General features: G+C 46.1%; 2 protein-coding genes across 2 annotated transcripts; both read left to right on the plus strand.

Moving 5' to 3' along the window:
- Positions 1 to 2,244: 2,244 nt before the first annotated feature.
- Positions 2,245 to 6,595, plus strand: LOC136541884 (uncharacterized). The gene is made up of 3 exons (XM_066534052.1): positions 2,245 to 2,625; positions 5,576 to 5,656; positions 6,009 to 6,595. Exons 1-3 carry the CDS (start codon positions 2,464 to 2,466, stop codon positions 6,351 to 6,353), a joined length of 588 nt encoding a protein of 195 aa, XP_066390149.1. The 5' UTR covers positions 2,245 to 2,463; the 3' UTR covers positions 6,354 to 6,595.
- A 3,724-nt stretch (positions 6,596 to 10,319) lies between these two features.
- LOC136541885 (uncharacterized) lies at positions 10,320 to 14,670 on the plus strand. The gene is made up of 3 exons (XM_066534053.1): positions 10,320 to 10,700; positions 13,651 to 13,731; positions 14,084 to 14,670. Exons 1-3 carry the CDS (start codon positions 10,539 to 10,541, stop codon positions 14,426 to 14,428), a joined length of 588 nt encoding a protein of 195 aa, XP_066390150.1. The 5' UTR covers positions 10,320 to 10,538; the 3' UTR covers positions 14,429 to 14,670.
- Positions 14,671 to 19,571: the final 4,901 nt, after the last annotated feature.

Genomic DNA, 19,571 nt, shown 5'->3' on the forward strand with positions numbered 1-19,571 from the left:
TTTAATTTCTTTTAGGAGCTAAGAAGCCCCATGGTTGAAGGTAATAGGGGTAAGTTTGAAAATCAGATCAGTTTATTCTAATCCGGAGGAGAATTTTTTATTGAACGCATGTGTACTTTTGAGTAGTGAAAGCAATGTAGAAACTCCTGATCCATTGCTGAGTTTGGCTTTGCTTAGGGACTAGCAAAGGTTTAGTGTGGGGGAGCTTGTTGACGGTCATTAACATCAATCATAAATCATCAACATAACTTGTATAAATGCATAAAAAGGATCGCCAACATAGGTTTAGGGGTTTAAACTAACAAATTCTACAAGTTTTGGTGAATTTGTATTTTCAGCAGGGTTTATCCAGAAAACTGGCAAGGAGGACCTATTCGTCAAAGCAAATCATGTTTATCCGCTGTGAAACTGACGTGGGAAGACTCTAGAAGACTCCAGAAGGCAAACCACCAAAGTGGAGGGTAGGTGGCTGCCATGTGGGGCTACCCGACCTCACCTAGAGGCCGCCTGGCCCCTGGGCCCACCTATCAGCCCCTGCTTCGAATATCAATTCTCCACCGCCTCCTAGATTGCACCTACGTCATTCTTTCAAGTCGGTTTGATCCGAGGGTCCAAAATTGATACTCCGGCCTATATATACCAGCCCCTGCCCCCTCCCTGGAGCCATCCTAAAACCCTAATTCGTATCCTCCTCATCAGGATCAGAGCCACCTCTCAAGAGAAGATTAGTTCTCTATAGGATCTAGTCTTGCAATAGAATTAGTGAGCTAGAGAGTGAGGAAAGAGTTTGGAGGAAGTACCGACCTGTCGGTGCTACCTCTACGGCTTGTACTTTGGCGGATCTAGGCTTTCTCCAAGTCTACATTTGAGATACCTCTAGTAATTGATTTCTGTTTAAAGTAAGTTTTGTGCTCTTTTGTTCATGGATTCACGGTTCTTTTGAGTGCTCTAGTTCTTGCTAGTTGGATTAGAGTAGTAATTGTTAGCATAAGTGTGGTGCTTAGGCTATCGGCTACCTATGTTTGCTCCCTGCTTTTCTAGTTGTGTGGTAACAGTGGGAGATGACAGCCCCGCCTATCCTTTGTAGTCCACATCGAATTGAGCATGTTCTTAAATTAGTAGGACCATAGTCGTGTCGGTAGAGTTATCTATTAGCGGTGCTTTATCATTTAAGCGGCGTCCCAAAGTGAACATTAGAATCATAAGCCTTGCTTTGCATAGGGTCATAACCATAGCAATCCTTTCTACTCAAACCTTAAACCTTGATTACTATCCCTGGACAAACTTGTTAGACAACACACACACGTTTCTCCGTGGATACGATACTTGATAATACTCCGGGTGAAAACTACTTCGATACCCGTGCGCTTGCGGATTTTGTCTCTATGTGCCTTCACAGGTGTCAACACTCGCGACTCCCGTATTATCTGTCCCAAACTCCGAACTCCGGCCCCAGTGTTGGCCATGCCGGTGATACTTCTTCCTCCTCGTAACCCTCTTGCAGTCTTGCAGCTGCTCTAGCACCTACTGACCCCCTCCCGTCATCCCGAAGGGATGCCGTTGCTAACGCTCCTGTGGTCTTGGATCCGGAGGTTGCCGTCGCACGGTCGTAGACAAGGACGACGACAAGCGAGAGTCGACTACACCGCCGTCGGGTGCTCGTCCTACCCCTCTGCTTCCACTACCGATGCCTTCCCAAGAAGCAGGTTGAAGCCTGCAGTTTGTCGGCGCGCGGGCGACCTGTGGGTACCCGTTACCCGCTCAGGCACGGGTATGGGCGCCCATTTGTACCTGTCTGTGGGTATGGGTTTTTTAACGAACATATTTTTTCTTCGCGGGCATGGTATGGGTTCGTTGTACCCAGCGGGTACTAGCGCGTTGCCATCTTTAAGAAGTGACGGGTCCAAGCCCGGTAAATAAATAGGATCTCATTTGGGTAATTAAGGTAGTTACCCTGCTACAACTAAACAAACACAATCTGCAAAGGGCTAGACCCAACTAAGCTAGTCAACCAAAATGGCTCTGTGACACCGTGGGAGCTCCGATGGTCCCACCTGTCAGTACATCGCATCCACGCCGTCAAGCCGTCGAGCCCCACGTGCGCTCCGCGCCCCTGCCACGAGCCCGTACGCTCCCGTCCCGTTCCTGCCACCGCCATGCGGGCCCCAGCGTCGGCATCAGCCTCCGCGCGCGCCCACTAGCCACAGCACGCCCACTGCAGACGACGTAGCGACGAGACGAGATGATGACATGATGAAGAGAAACCAACCAACCACGGACCACGGTGAGGAGACGAGACGGGAAACAAAAAGACAGCGCAGGCCGCTTCGTGCGCGTCGACGTCACCTCGCCGCCGGGGGCCGTCTCGCCGCCTGGGTCCCCTAGGGCTCCCTTCCCTCGCCCGGACTGGGCCGGCGCCGGACGGATCGGGAGCGCGACGACCTGAGAGGGGGACTGGCTGGGATGGCCGGGAAGAAGCGCAAGGCGGAGGCGGCGCGCCTGGAGGAGACGGACCGGGCGCTCTACGGGGCCTTCCGGGGCGCCGCCAACTCGCTCTCGCAGCTCTACACGCTCGCCATGGGCGCGCAGAAGGCCTCCTTCCACGCCGGCGAACGCCACGCCATGGTACGTCCACGGCCCTCCTCCCTCCCTGGTTCCCTCCCTCCTCCCCTCCGGCGGCGGATTTGGGTGCCTGTTGGGTTCCGTTCCCCGGTGGTAGTGGAAGAGATTTGCGTCCTGGCGGCGGCCAATTCGGGCCCAGCCGATTTTGGGGGCGCTTGGCGGTCTCTGTGGTATGAATTCCTGTGTTTTAGGCTCGATTGGTTGGGAATCACGATGCTGACGCCTCCTCCTGGGGGGCCGAGATTGGATCTCTCGGGTTCAGTTCGATACTGATTTCGATTCGTTGCTTGCCATGCCAGAGGATATGATGGCAGTAGAAGTATATTTGACGCAAGTTCTGGCTGAACTTCGTGGATGGATGGATAGGCTGCGCATGATTAGTTTCGATCCACGTCCAGTTCCAACATTTGCTGAGATTAATCTCTCTTCGTACTCAATCCCTAGCTCGTCCTGTTGAGTGTTGACCTCTGTTCTCGATATCCTATTCAATGTCACACCTCCTACAAAATTGATTGATAAAGCAACAACTGTTGTATTGCCATTTGGAGTCATTCCGCTTGGAATTTTACAAGCTCTAATTGCCGCTCCTTCTCTAATTAGCTGCTTCCGTGTTACTTTAGCTTTTCCTTTCTCGGTGGAAGCGGCTGTGGGCGTCTCACTTTGTGCTTTGCGACTTGCAAGGCTTGGTTAGGTTCAGAGGGAGGTTGTGCAATCGGAAAGCAGGCGGGAGGGGCTAGAGACTTTACTTTTGGGGCGGGTTACTTCGGCAGTAGTACCAAGGATGCATCCTTTTCAACTTTACTTTGCTTGTGCACTGCTATATGGAAGTCTCACCATTCAGGGTACTGCTGTACTGTTCCAGTCTAAGTACACATTTCTTGGCACTACAACTTGTTGTATATTTTATTTTGGTTTTGGTCAGAGATTGCAGTGCTTCATTTCTATGATAGGTATTGTTTTATGGTCCACATTGTTTTATTGTTAGGTAGGAAGTTAACATTTATTTTTCCAGACACAACAAGTTAGCTTTAGTAGTGCAGTATGGTAGCTAAACGTGTATTGCATATTTAATAGACTAAATCTCCTCTTCTTATCTCATCAGATGGATACCCTCATACAACCGGAAAATAGTGAACGCATTGGAAAGATCAGTAGTGGCATCTAATTGACAACTCAGCATGCATTTCCTCATGTGGTTCTTGGCACCACATCTTTTGTGCATAATCACTTAGGGCATGTACACGGGCGGAGCCGAAACTGGGGCTCCAGCCCCTGATTGCCAGCTGCTGTCATCTCACCAAGTGCCATCACCTGGAGGCTAGGAAGAACTGCAGATGCCTCAAGCCCTCCTCCAGCGTCCTACCTGACTGCACTCTGCAAGCTCCTAATCCTTTTGGTTGAGATACACACTTAGTGGATGCTAGCAAGGCGTAGGTCCAGATACTTGGCTGTCATATATTTGCTTGAGGACCTGGGTTTGTTGTATGCTTATTCTACTAATTTCATATGATTTGCTGGCTTGTGCTTTTTTTCTTGATGTACCATGCATGGCATTGGGCCATTGGCTGTCAGGCACAATCTATTATCACCAGCACCACCATGCTTGCCCTATATTGCGCCCTCCTGGCACCATGATAAGTACCACAGGATCTTGTACATTGACTCTGTGCTCTTGTGCCTTTGAGGCCCAACCCACACCTCAAATTTTACTTCATGCTCCACCACTGGGCATGTACGGTGCACAGTTGCTTAAATAGATGCCTAAAGAATGTATGCTACATATCATGTTCACAATAGTCCTAATCTACAATGAGAGAGTAATATATGCTTAATTAGTTTGAAAGCGTCAGCAGCCTATTTATGCGCTCATCTGCCCCTTGCAAGAAACAGATGGACTAGCTATCTTTGGAATACTACTCGGCCTGCCCTAATGTCTGCTGCCTAGTCGAGCGTCATGCATCTGTGAGCACTCGGCTGAGTTCCAACAAAACAGACGCAACATTCCACTAAGTGCCTGCCACATAATAGCATTAGACATGGCTTTAGAGAGTTCTAGGCTTTCAGCTAGTTCATTGCAATGCATTGAAGCACAACATGTTCTTGAGTACATGCTCAGGTTGACTACAAATTGTGATTAGAATTAAATAGGTAGAAAAATAGTGCAGTTATTTCTATGAGTCAATGATTTCACACTTTTACAACAGGTGATGATTGCACCCTCTGGTAGCATGATTTTAGCTTTTTCGCAAAACTTATATGGGTGTCAAATTTGGTAACTGGAGCATGCTCTTGCCTAAAAGTTTTATTCCAAACTGCCTTTTCCCCAAATTTAATGACTACTGATCTTTGTTCATTGTTATTATTTATCCATCTTCTGTAGTCTGTATCATCTCTCGATGCGCTTTAATTCTTTTAATAATTAACATGTCACACCGTTTGAAAACCAGTTAGCAGGTGTGAGATTTACACAAGTGCTTGAAAAGCAGCTATTGATGTGCCTGAACCGTGACTTGGGGCTCTTGGTGGGTTTCAACTCTAGCCTACCCCAACTTGCTTGGGACTGACAGGCCTTGTTGTTGTTGTTGTTGGCTTTCTGATACAGCTTTGATGTTCCAATTTGGGGATGATGTATGGTATTTCAAATTTTCTTTTTGGCATAATATCCAAGGGACCATTTTCCACGCCTGGAATTAATGTCAAACTCAATACTAACTATTAAGTTGCCACTACCCCACAGACTCAAATTTGTTCTTTTTGCTCTGGTGTTTGTAAGGTGGAAATAAAATTTTTTTGTCATCTCAATCATGCATCCTTTTCATGGAAATGCAGTGATTGTACGCAGACAAATGTTTATCCATACTACTACCCCCCCCCCCCCCCCCCCCCCCCCCCCCACCCCCCCACACACACACACACACAGTAACTCAAACTCCATTTTCTTTGGTTGGTTCAGGAAAAACTTTATGAATGGATCCTGAGGCAGCACGAAAATGGCTTGAGGCTAACAGTTGCTGATGTAGCTTCCCATATCCAGGTAAGTTTGCAATCATTCCTTTATATGTTTCTATCCCATCTGATTTGAAAATGGAAACCTCGGTAAAAACTTGGATATATTGCCATTTCATAGATCATGTTTAGCTCTAAATTATGTGCCAAGTGCTACTGACTTGTTGCCTTAACGAACAATGATCTTTTGACAAATGAGATGAGATGAACTTGCCGTTCTTGCAGACTTAACTTTGATCCTGTTCCTATCCTCATTATTTTCTTTGCCTTTTTACATCTCCAGTCATAGCATGTTCACATACAGTTTCACCATTGTTCTTCCTTCTGCACATATTTAGGCAAAGAATGATTACACACTTATGTATCATCTGTGTGTGTAGCATGAGATTCAGTATGGAGGTGACAATGCATCAGCCTCTCCAAGGTCACAATACCCTAGCCAAAGCACTGCACCTACAGTGCACATCCCCAACACAAGCAGCCAGCAACCATCGCCAAGCTTATTTGCTCCAGGAAACACTGGGTTGACACAGTCCAAGAATTCTATGGTCTTTTCGAACGCATTATCCAGCCCCATCCGGCGGAGCCTGCAACCTTACCACCTAGAGCAGGGCGGGGACGCAGGGTACTTCGCGAACGGCGCAAGCCGTGACGTGAATCCCACGGCTTCGAATGATTCGTCCATGGACATGCACTCGGACAGCCCAGCTCATGACTCCTACTGAGCAGATCCCTCCATGGAACCGGAAGAACAGCACTTAAAGTGGACGAAAGTCTGCTGTCACAGCCTCCCAAGGCCTAGTAGGAATATTCAATTTAACACCTTCCGTAGCCTCTTACACTAAGCGTGTAATGTCTTGTGTTGTTGTTACTACTACTTACCACCTGTTGCTTTGCCAGGATACTGTAATTTGCATGTACTATACTGTACCATTTGATTTATCTGTGCATATTACTGCTGTTGGTATGTGACTGAGTTCAGGAAACGAACCATTGGAAAGAATTAACAACGTGAACAGATTGTGATGGCCTGGGTGATCTTGATGACACTGAAGCTAAGCAGTCTTCGTTTTTGTTCAGACTGAAACTGCATACGTACATATAGCTGTTGGATTGTGGTGAATGAAGGCAGCAGCCAAATTAAAACCACATGGCTCTGCTGTGCTTTCTCATGTGTTGTAACTATAATGATGTATTGCTATGATGTTCTATGACGATGAGACCCAACAGTGGTGTCAGACGGCAAGTAATGTAACCACTTCGAAGCCATTTATGTCAAGACTTAGCGCTAACTGCAACTATGTGTAGGATAATTAGGCCCTTGGTTCATTTTCTTTATCTGATGTTGTAGATCAAGTTTTTATTAGTCTATGATTAGTTCATATTTTGTCCTTCTATTTAGCATCCAAAACAGAACTGAAGTGTAGTTTAGGTGATCCAAACACCCCCTTTGCTCACAGACTAATAGAATTAAACCTTTTTTCTTCAGAAAAATATGGCGTTCTAAACATAAGCAGGTGTTCTCTGGGTTTCCATATCTGTGTTCAACTAACGAATTAAACTGCACTACCAAATTATTTTCTATTCTGAAGAAGGAAATGAAAAATCAGATCTTTGATGAACTCGAAAGCAGGCCTCAAATCGTTTCCATATCTTTGTATTCCAATTCCTTCTTGGAACCTGTCACTTTGTCGGGCCGAGAACCACGGCCCACGGCGTCACTACCCGTTGCTGCTGCAGGCTGCTCTTCCATCCACCACTGGAAAATTTTCTTTATTTTAGCCTTTTTTTCTTCTAAATTAAATAAGCTAGCGACACGTGATTAAATACATTTTTCAACAGGTAACTGATTTGGTTATGCCAATGTGCCTGACGTGAACCATCTTACAACTCGGTGAAGACGTCACTGACGTCAGATCCTCTTTTGAACGATAATTGGGTCAGCCTAATCCTCTTCACGTGATTGGTCTCCCAGTGGCGGATCCTGACTTTGTAATCGAGGGTGTGCCAAATTGTCTATAGATGATATGGTAACCACTCTAGCTTTTTTTATAATCACAGTTTTGTGGTCAGCTTGTACTACTTGCTGGAGATAGATGGACCATGAGGCCATTACAAGTGCAGTTTGTAGGGAAGCAAGCTTACAATATACAGCACTTTAGATGGACTGTTTAGCCAAACTTGCAAATATATACATAAACCTTCATTAATCTTTGTTAGCCAGTGGGAGGGGGGCGAGTATGACCTCCACCAGGCTTCTGATCCAGTGTCGCTCCTCTTACAGATGACCAAATGGGCCATGCCCAAGAGACTAGCATTGGCTTGTTAGTTTTGGCATGAACCAAGCATCCCACCTGATGCCACTTAGGGCGCGTCTGGCTCACGCGTGAACCGCTGCCGCCCGACTATTGGCGAGCTCGGGTGCGCGTTTTGCACTACGGGCTGCCGCGTCAGCCAAACCTGCAGCAAAGTGCGGCGGCGGCGTTTGGCTCCGACGGCATGCCACGTGTGCGGCGTGGTTTGGGCGTTACTACCTGCTCTCAGGCATGATCCAATAGCTAATGTCTTGTCTAGAACCTCACAAAGTCGATCCTGCTTCCTACGGTCCTACGCAATAGTCTCTCCTATTGCGTAGCGCTCCACTCCCCATCGTCACCCCTTCCTGAGTCCTTCCTCTCCAACATTGGCGCTATTCATAGCGTAGGAGTGATGGTCGCGCACAGATGAGGCAGTCCTATGCCACTCCCCTACCGGCGAAATTGATCAGGTTAGTTGCATCGGGCACTCAATGCAACACTATGCTGTCGGCATGGATCTAGCTCAGTAGATGGATCTGATCATTGATGGCGGGATGGATTTGTGTATGTGTGGATGATTGGATGTAAAGACGTGTTTTTTTAGCGGAAAATACAGCAGCAGGGGAGGCCTCCGCTGTAAACTTTTTATTAAACAAAAAGAACACCAACATTTCTATAGAAGAAACAAAAAGGAAAGAATGCCTGAGGTGGGCAGCAGAGCTAAACTAGAGCGCTGTACAAGAAAGGAAGACAGAGCGCTTAACAGAATTGAATTTATGAGCTTGTAGTCTAATTTCTTCATAGAAGGAGCTTTTCCTATAATCAAAGGATGGTCAGCCTCTGTCAAATATAAAGTTGTTTCTCTGCTTCCAAATCTGCCAAGTGGCAATGACGAAGGTCTTCATAAAAAAAAGGGAAGTCTATTGTGAAGTCCCAATTTATACCGAGCTGTTGCCAGCAGGCCCGTGTTGATCATTGATGTTTGATGTGTGTTTGCGACTATAGCTAGGCTGCCGGATTGGTACGACTACACCGCTCTCGTGCTGAGCCCACTAGCACGTAACGACATGGCTAGCTAATTGTGCCTCAGTGTGCCATACCGGAGTGGGCTAGAGGCTAGCCATGCCATGCTACCTATTTGGCGATCTATATATAAAAGCGTCCCGATTAGCTTGGCAAATTTGGTGGTAGAACAAAAGGGACTATTTCAAAAATAAAATAAAGTTTGCACCTGGTATTTTTAAAATTAATTTTAGAGTTTAAGCACTTATATAAATAAAAGAAAGTGGCACGAGGGGCTCGTAGCATCGAAAACAAAGGAGAGATTTGTTCAAGCAAGAGTAGAAAGAAGTGTTTGTAGTATGTAGATTTAGATTTTTGTTCTTTCACGCGCAGGCATTCTCTATCTTAAATGATATATATTAAGGGTCTCTTTGGCACCGCTCCTAGCCCCAGGTTCACTCTCGGTTTTTCACGGAACCCTGCCAAACACTTGAAATGCTACTAGATTCTGGTGAGGAGCTGACGAGAATCACTTCTCCATTTATACTATGCGAGCTGGGAGCAAAAAAAAAAAAAAAAAAAAAAAAAAAAAAAACTCGCTCTCCACCGCTTCACGCCGCTCCCCACTCATTTGCCACCGGAATCGCTTCAGAATTGATTCTCACGTGCTCCCCACTAGAATCACAGCTTCGAAAAATAAATAAAAAAGTGAAACTCAACGGTCAAGAAGTGAAGCTCTACCGAAGTGGCCCAAAGGGTTTATTTGGAATGCATGAAAAATTTCACGTTCCTGTGTGTTTTGTTTCCTGTGAAGTTAAATTGATTCCCGTAAACTGCACGATTCTCGTAAAATTTCTATGATCCAAACCAGGCCCTGGACCAGTTTAATTGACAAAATGTGTAAATGATCAAACAATGTTATGACAAGCTCACCGGCCGGTGTTGCACTCGCTGGTAGCTGGCTCTGCGCGTCGATCTGTCACTGTGGACACCCTGCCCCGTACAGTACGTGTGTGCAGCGCAGCGCAGGGCCTAGCCTAGCCTGGCCGTCGGGCGTCGGCACGGCACGGGCTGGGGGCCGGGCCGTCAGCCGCGGACCGTGGACGCAGTCGTGCAGATGCATTGCGCTGTCCATAATCAGACGTCGTATCGTACACGGACACACTCCACGCTGGAGTGGACCTCGCGCGTACGTACGGCGGTCGTACACTGTTAGGCAGGCTGTTAGCATTCATCACTCATAAACAATTTTGTGTTGTTGTGTTGGTATACGTACGGGATCCCGTCCCGTTCCTGCCACCGCCATGCGGGCCCCAGCGTCGGCATCAGCCTCCGCGCGCGCCCACTAGCCACAGCACGCCCACTGCAGACGACGTAGCGACGAGACGAGATGATGACATGATGAAGAGAAACCAACCAACCACGGACCACGGTGAGGAGACGAGACGGGAAACAAAAAGACAGCGCAGGCCGCTTCGTGCGCGTCGACGTCACCTCGCCGCCGGGGGCCGTCTCGCCGCCTGGGTCCCCTAGGGCTCCCTTCCCTCGCCCGGACTGGGCCGGCGCCGGACGGATCGGGAGCGCGACGACCTGAGAGGGGGACTGGCTGGGATGGCCGGGAAGAAGCGCAAGGCGGAGGCGGCGCGCCTGGAGGAGACGGACCGGGCGCTCTACGGGGCCTTCCGGGGCGCCGCCAACTCGCTCTCGCAGCTCTACACGCTCGCCATGGGCGCGCAGAAGGCCTCCTTCCACGCCGGCGAACGCCACGCCATGGTACGTCCACGGCCCTCCTCCCTCCCTGGTTCCCTCCCTCCTCCCCTCCGGCGGCGGATTTGGGTGCCTGTTGGGTTCCGTTCCCCGGTGGTAGTGGAAGAGATTTGCGTCCTGGCGGCGGCCAATTCGGGCCCAGCCGATTTTGGGGGCGCTTGGCGGTCTCTGTGGTATGAATTCCTGTGTTTTAGGCTCGATTGGTTGGGAATCACGATGCTGACGCCTCCTCCTGGGGGGCCGAGATTGGATCTCTCGGGTTCAGTTCGATACTGATTTCGATTCGTTGCTTGCCATGCCAGAGGATATGATGGCAGTAGAAGTATATTTGACGCAAGTTCTGGCTGAACTTCGTGGATGGATGGATAGGCTGCGCATGATTAGTTTCGATCCACGTCCAGTTCCAACATTTGCTGAGATTAATCTCTCTTCGTACTCAATCCCTAGCTCGTCCTGTTGAGTGTTGACCTCTGTTCTCGATATCCTATTCAATGTCACACCTCCTACAAAATTGATTGATAAAGCAACAACTGTTGTATTGCCATTTGGAGTCATTCCGCTTGGAATTTTACAAGCTCTAATTGCCGCTCCTTCTCTAATTAGCTGCTTCCGTGTTACTTTAGCTTTTCCTTTCTCGGTGGAAGCGGCTGTGGGCGTCTCACTTTGTGCTTTGCGACTTGCAAGGCTTGGTTAGGTTCAGAGGGAGGTTGTGCAATCGGAAAGCAGGCGGGAGGGGCTAGAGACTTTACTTTTGGGGCGGGTTACTTCGGCAGTAGTACCAAGGATGCATCCTTTTCAACTTTACTTTGCTTGTGCACTGCTATATGGAAGTCTCACCATTCAGGGTACTGCTGTACTGTTCCAGTCTAAGTACACATTTCTTGGCACTACAACTTGTTGTATATTTTATTTTGGTTTTGGTCAGAGATTGCAGTGCTTCATTTCTATGATAGGTATTGTTTTATGGTCCACATTGTTTTATTGTTAGGTAGGAAGTTAACATTTATTTTTCCAGACACAACAAGTTAGCTTTAGTAGTGCAGTATGGTAGCTAAACGTGTATTGCATATTTAATAGACTAAATCTCCTCTTCTTATCTCATCAGATGGATACCCTCATACAACCGGAAAATAGTGAACGCATTGGAAAGATCAGTAGTGGCATCTAATTGACAACTCAGCATGCATTTCCTCATGTGGTTCTTGGCACCACATCTTTTGTGCATAATCACTTAGGGCATGTACACGGGCGGAGCCGAAACTGGGGCTCCAGCCCCTGATTGCCAGCTGCTGTCATCTCACCAAGTGCCATCACCTGGAGGCTAGGAAGAACTGCAGATGCCTCAAGCCCTCCTCCAGCGTCCTACCTGACTGCACTCTGCAAGCTCCTAATCCTTTTGGTTGAGATACACACTTAGTGGATGCTAGCAAGGCGTAGGTCCAGATACTTGGCTGTCATATATTTGCTTGAGGACCTGGGTTTGTTGTATGCTTATTCTACTAATTTCATATGATTTGCTGGCTTGTGCTTTTTTTCTTGATGTACCATGCATGGCATTGGGCCATTGGCTGTCAGGCACAATCTATTATCACCAGCACCACCATGCTTGCCCTATATTGCGCCCTCCTGGCACCATGATAAGTACCACAGGATCTTGTACATTGACTCTGTGCTCTTGTGCCTTTGAGGCCCAACCCACACCTCAAATTTTACTTCATGCTCCACCACTGGGCATGTACGGTGCACAGTTGCTTAAATAGATGCCTAAAGAATGTATGCTACATATCATGTTCACAATAGTCCTAATCTACAATGAGAGAGTAATATATGCTTAATTAGTTTGAAAGCGTCAGCAGCCTATTTATGCGCTCATCTGCCCCTTGCAAGAAACAGATGGACTAGCTATCTTTGGAATACTACTCGGCCTGCCCTAATGTCTGCTGCCTAGTCGAGCGTCATGCATCTGTGAGCACTCGGCTGAGTTCCAACAAAACAGACGCAACATTCCACTAAGTGCCTGCCACATAATAGCATTAGACATGGCTTTAGAGAGTTCTAGGCTTTCAGCTAGTTCATTGCAATGCATTGAAGCACAACATGTTCTTGAGTACATGCTCAGGTTGACTACAAATTGTGATTAGAATTAAATAGGTAGAAAAATAGTGCAGTTATTTCTATGAGTCAATGATTTCACACTTTTACAACAGGTGATGATTGCACCCTCTGGTAGCATGATTTTAGCTTTTTCGCAAAACTTATATGGGTGTCAAATTTGGTAACTGGAGCATGCTCTTGCCTAAAAGTTTTATTCCAAACTGCCTTTTCCCCAAATTTAATGACTACTGATCTTTGTTCATTGTTATTATTTATCCATCTTCTGTAGTCTGTATCATCTCTCGATGCGCTTTAATTCTTTTAATAATTAACATGTCACACCGTTTGAAAACCAGTTAGCAGGTGTGAGATTTACACAAGTGCTTGAAAAGCAGCTATTGATGTGCCTGAACCGTGACTTGGGGCTCTTGGTGGGTTTCAACTCTAGCCTACCCCAACTTGCTTGGGACTGACAGGCCTTGTTGTTGTTGTTGTTGGCTTTCTGATACAGCTTTGATGTTCCAATTTGGGGATGATGTATGGTATTTCAAATTTTCTTTTTGGCATAATATCCAAGGGACCATTTTCCACGCCTGGAATTAATGTCAAACTCAATACTAACTATTAAGTTGCCACTACCCCACAGACTCAAATTTGTTCTTTTTGCTCTGGTGTTTGTAAGGTGGAAATAAAATTTTTTTGTCATCTCAATCATGCATCCTTTTCATGGAAATGCAGTGATTGTACGCAGACAAATGTTTATCCATACTACTACCCCCCCCCCCCCCCCCCCCCCCCCCCCCACCCCCCCACACACACACACACACAGTAACTCAAACTCCATTTTCTTTGGTTGGTTCAGGAAAAACTTTATGAATGGATCCTGAGGCAGCACGAAAATGGCTTGAGGCTAACAGTTGCTGATGTAGCTTCCCATATCCAGGTAAGTTTGCAATCATTCCTTTATATGTTTCTATCCCATCTGATTTGAAAATGGAAACCTCGGTAAAAACTTGGATATATTGCCATTTCATAGATCATGTTTAGCTCTAAATTATGTGCCAAGTGCTACTGACTTGTTGCCTTAACGAACAATGATCTTTTGACAAATGAGATGAGATGAACTTGCCGTTCTTGCAGACTTAACTTTGATCCTGTTCCTATCCTCATTATTTTCTTTGCCTTTTTACATCTCCAGTCATAGCATGTTCACATACAGTTTCACCATTGTTCTTCCTTCTGCACATATTTAGGCAAAGAATGATTACACACTTATGTATCATCTGTGTGTGTAGCATGAGATTCAGTATGGAGGTGACAATGCATCAGCCTCTCCAAGGTCACAATACCCTAGCCAAAGCACTGCACCTACAGTGCACATCCCCAACACAAGCAGCCAGCAACCATCGCCAAGCTTATTTGCTCCAGGAAACACTGGGTTGACACAGTCCAAGAATTCTATGGTCTTTTCGAACGCATTATCCAGCCCCATCCGGCGGAGCCTGCAACCTTACCACCTAGAGCAGGGCGGGGACGCAGGGTACTTCGCGAACGGCGCAAGCCGTGACGTGAATCCCACGGCTTCGAATGATTCGTCCATGGACATGCACTCGGACAGCCCAGCTCATGACTCCTACTGAGCAGATCCCTCCATGGAACCGGAAGAACAGCACTTAAAGTGGACGAAAGTCTGCTGTCACAGCCTCCCAAGGCCTAGTAGGAATATTCAATTTAACACCTTCCGTAGCCTCTTACACTAAGCGTGTAATGTCTTGTGTTGTTGTTACTACTACTTACCACCTGTTGCTTTGCCAGGATACTGTAATTTGCATGTACTATACTGTACCATTTGATTTATCTGTGCATATTACTGCTGTTGGTATGTGACTGAGTTCAGGAAACGAACCATTGGAAAGAATTAACAACGTGAACAGATTGTGATGGCCTGGGTGATCTTGATGACACTGAAGCTAAGCAGTCTTCGTTTTTGTTCAGACTGAAACTGCATACGTACATATAGCTGTTGGATTGTGGTGAATGAAGGCAGCAGCCAAATTAAAACCACATGGCTCTGCTGTGCTTTCTCATGTGTTGTAACTATAATGATGTATTGCTATGATGTTCTATGACGATGAGACCCAACAGTGGTGTCAGACGGCAAGTAATGTAACCACTTCGAAGCCATTTATGTCAAGACTTAGCGCTAACTGCAACTATGTGTAGGATAATTAGGCCCTTGGTTCATTTTCTTTATCTGATGTTGTAGATCAAGTTTTTATTAGTCTATGATTAGTTCATATTTTGTCCTTCTATTTAGCATCCAAAACAGAACTGAAGTGTAGTTTAGGTGATCCAAACACCCCCTTTGCTCACAGACTAATAGAATTAAACCTTTTTTCTTCAGAAAAATATGGCGTTCTAAACATAAGCAGGTGTTCTCTGGGTTTCCATATCTGTGTTCAACTAACGAATTAAACTGCACTACCAAATTATTTTCTATTCTGAAGAAGGAAATGAAAAATCAGATCTTTGATGAACTCGAAAGCAGGCCTCAAATCGTTTCCATATCTTTGTATTCCAATTCCTTCTTGGAACCTGTCACTTTGTCGGGCCGAGAACCACGGCCCACGGCGTCACTACCCGTTGCTGCTGCAGGCTGCTCTTCCATCCACCACTGGAAAATTTTCTTTATTTTAGCCTTTTTTTCTTCTAAATTAAATAAGCTAGCGACACGTGATTAAATACATTTTTCAACAGGTAACTGATTTGGTTATGCCAATGTGCCTGACGTGAACCATCTTACAACTCGGTGAAGACGTCACTGACGTCAGATCCTCTTTTGAACGATAATTGGGTCAGCCTAATCCTCTTCACGTGATTGGTCTCCCAGTGGCGGATCCTGACTTTGTAATCGAGGGTGTGCCAAATTGTCTATAGATGATATGGTAACCACTCTAGCTTTTTTTATAATCACAGTTTTGTGGTCAGCTTGTACTACTTGCTGGAGATAGATGGACCATGAGGCCATTACAAGTGCAGTTTGTAGGGAAGCAAGCTTACAATATACAGCACTTTAGATGGACTGTTTAGCCAAACTTGCAAATATATACATAAACCTTCATTAATCTTTGTTAGCCAGTGGGAGGGGGGCGAGTATGACCTCCACCAGGCTTCTGATCCAGTGTCGCTCCTCTTACAGATGACCAAATGGGCCATGCCCAAGAGACTAGCATTGGCTTGTTAGTTTTGGCATGAACCAAGCATCCCACCTGATGCCACTTAGGGCGCGTCTGGCTCACGCGTGAACCGCTGCCGCCCGACTATTGGCGAGCTCGGGTGCGCGTTTTGCACTACGGGCTGCCGCGTCAGCCAAACCTGCAGCAAAGTGCGGCGGCGGCGTTTGGCTCCGACGGCATGCCACGTGTGCGGCGTGGTTTGGGCGTTACTACCTGCTCTCAGGCATGATCCAATAGCTAATGTCTTGTCTAGAACCTCACAAAGTCGATCCTGCTTCCTACGGTCCTACGCAATAGTCTCTCCTATTGCGTAGCGCTCCACTCCCCATCGTCACCCCTTCCTGAGTCCTTCCTCTCCAACATTGGCGCTATTCATAGCGTAGGAGTGATGGTCGCGCACAGATGAGGCAGTCCTATGCCACTCCCCTACCGGCGAAATTGATCAGGTTAGTTGCATCGGGCACTCAATGCAACACTATGCTGTCGGCATGGATCTAGCTCAGTAGATGGATCTGATCATTGATGGCGGGATGGATTTGTGTATGTGTGGATGATTGGATGTAAAGACGTGTTTTTTTAGCGGAAAATACAGCAGCAGGGGAGGCCTCCGCTGTAAACTTTTTATTAAACAAAAAGAACACCAACATTTCTATAGAAGAAACAAAAAGGAAAGAATGCCTGAGGTGGGCAGCAGAGCTAAACTAGAGCGCTGTACAAGAAAGGAAGACAGAGCGCTTAACAGAATTGAATTTATGAGCTTGTAGTCTAATTTCTTCATAGAAGGAGCTTTTCCTATAATCAAAGGATGGTCAGCCTCTGTCAAATATAAAGTTGTTTCTCTGCTTCCAAATCTGCCAAGTGGCAATGACGAAGGTCTTCATAAAAAAAAGGGAAGTCTATTGTGAAGTCCCAATTTATACCGAGCTGTTGCCAGCAGGCCCGTGTTGATCATTGATGTTTGATGTGTGTTTGCGACTATAGCTAGGCTGCCGGATTGGTACGACTACACCGCTCTCGTGCTGAGCCCACTAGCACGTAACGACATGGCTAGCTAATTGTGCCTCAGTGTGCCATACCGGAGTGGGCTAGAGGCTAGCCATGCCATGCTACCTATTTGGCGATCTATATATAAAAGCGTCCCGATTAGCTTGGCAAATTTGGTGGTAGAACAAAAGGGACTATTTCAAAAATAAAATAAAGTTTGCACCTGGTATTTTTAAAATTAATTTTAGAGTTTAAGCACTTATATAAATAAAAGAAAGTGGCACGAGGGGCTCGTAGCATCGAAAACAAAGGAGAGATTTGTTCAAGCAAGAGTAGAAAGAAGTGTTTGTAGTATGTAGATTTAGATTTTTGTTCTTTCACGCGCAGGCATTCTCTATCTTAAATGATATATATTAAGGGTCTCTTTGGCACCGCTCCTAGCCCCAGGTTCACTCTCGGTTTTTCACGGAACCCTGCCAAACACTTGAAATGCTACTAGATTCTGGTGAGGAGCTGACGAGAATCACTTCTCCATTTATACTATGCGAGCTGGGAGCAAAAAAAAAAAAAAAAAAAAAAAAAAAAAAAACTCGCTCTCCACCGCTTCACGCCGCTCCCCACTCATTTGCCACCGGAATCGCTTCAGAATTGATTCTCACGTGCTCCCCACTAGAATCACAGCTTCGAAAAATAAATAAAAAAGTGAAACTCAACGGTCAAGAAGTGAAGCTCTACCGAAGTGGCCCAAAGGGTTTATTTGGAATGCATGAAAAATTTCACGTTCCTGTGTGTTTTGTTTCCTGTGAAGTTAAATTGATTCCCGTAAACTGCACGATTCTCGTAAAATTTCTATGATCCAAACCAGGCCCTGGACCAGTTTAATTGACAAAATGTGTAAATGATCAAACAATGTTATGACAAGCTCACCGGCCGGTGTTGCACTCGCTGGTAGCTGGCTCTGCGCGTCGATCTGTCACTGTGGACACCCTGCCCCGTACAGTACGTGTGTGCAGCGCAGCGCAGGGCCTAGCCTAGCCTGGCCGTCGGGCGTCGGCACGGCACGGGCTGGGGGCCGGGCCGTCAGCCGCGGACCGTGGACGCAGTCGTGCAGATGCATTGCGCTGTCCATAATCAGACGTCGTATCGTACACGGACACACTCCACGCTGGAGTGGACCTCGCGCGTACGTACGGCGGTCGTACACTGTTAGGCAGGCTGTTAGCATTCATCACTCATAAACAATTTTGTGTTGTTGTGTTGGTATACGTACGGGATTCCACCATACAGTACTACGTACGTACGGCGCTGAGTCACGCAGTAGTCCAACGGTGTGCATGCGTGTCTCGGCGCGGTCGTTCCTGGTCCCGTGCATTGCACGCTGCCCAACCAAATTTCAAAAGGGGACACCGGGACACAGGCACACAGCACAGCCACAGCGCACGGAGCGCATTTGCTTCCTTCGTTCAGGTCGTACCTGGTCCCGTGCATTGCACGCTGGAGTATGTTCCCTACCTGATAAGCCAGGGCTGAATATATCGTTGGCTGATATATTATGAGAGAAAAATATTATTTATTGACTAAAAAATACGATTTATAAGCCAAGTATAACCAAGTCATCGTGGATTCTACTAGGTAACTGTGGATAAACCCAAAGCCGTTGGTGCCCGAAGTGGAGAAGCTAGAGCACTACCAAAGAGTAGTACTACCTTCATCCTGAAAAAAGCATGCAACTATGCCACGAAAAATGGTTACCAAGTTTTGAGTGAATAAATATTCATGGTTATATCTTCAAATTATTTTATTATGAAAATGCATTTTGTAATTAATCCGATGGTATTTATTTGACATGGATATTTTTTTTATCTATAATTGGTTAAACTTAAGCTACTAAAACGTGATGCTGTGCTCCTAGAATTATGTTCTTTTGGGAATGGAAGTCGTATCAAGGCTTTCAAGATTAAAAAGAGAGAAAATTAGGCAATAGTGAAATATACCCTTGGTCTCTTAGAGTAGGGATCTAGAGAATCCATCAGCCTATTTGGCTGGGTTTATACGATGTATACGATCGTGAATTATAAGTTAGAATAATATTTTTATCTCGCACCAAACTAGTCAAACAAATCAGCAGTAAATAATCCACGATCGTTTACGACGAAACAAAAGCAGCATGTAGCACGTTCTGAATAAATCAAGGTAGTTAAAACTGAAAGGACCATTAGATTTGCCGGCTTGGTCATGTCACGCAGACTCGCTCTGGTCCTCCTACTCTTAGACCGAATTTTAGTCCATGTTTCATCAGATGTTTGACACATGCATAGAGTATTAAATATAGACTAAAAAATAACTAATTACATAGATTACGACTAATTTGCGAGACGAATTTTTTAAGCCTAATTAGTCCATGATTTGACAATGTGGTGCTACAGTAAATATACGCTAATTATGGGTTAGTTAGACTTAATAAATTCGCCTCATAAATTAGTCTCCATCTGTGTAATTAGTTTTATAATTAACTTATATTTAATCCTCCTAATTAACGTCCAAACGTTCGATATGACATGGA

Source organism: Miscanthus floridulus, chromosome 3 (assembly GCF_019320115.1).
Source record: "Miscanthus floridulus cultivar M001 chromosome 3, ASM1932011v1, whole genome shotgun sequence".
Classification (NCBI taxonomy): Eukaryota; Viridiplantae; Streptophyta; class Magnoliopsida; order Poales; family Poaceae; genus Miscanthus; species Miscanthus floridulus.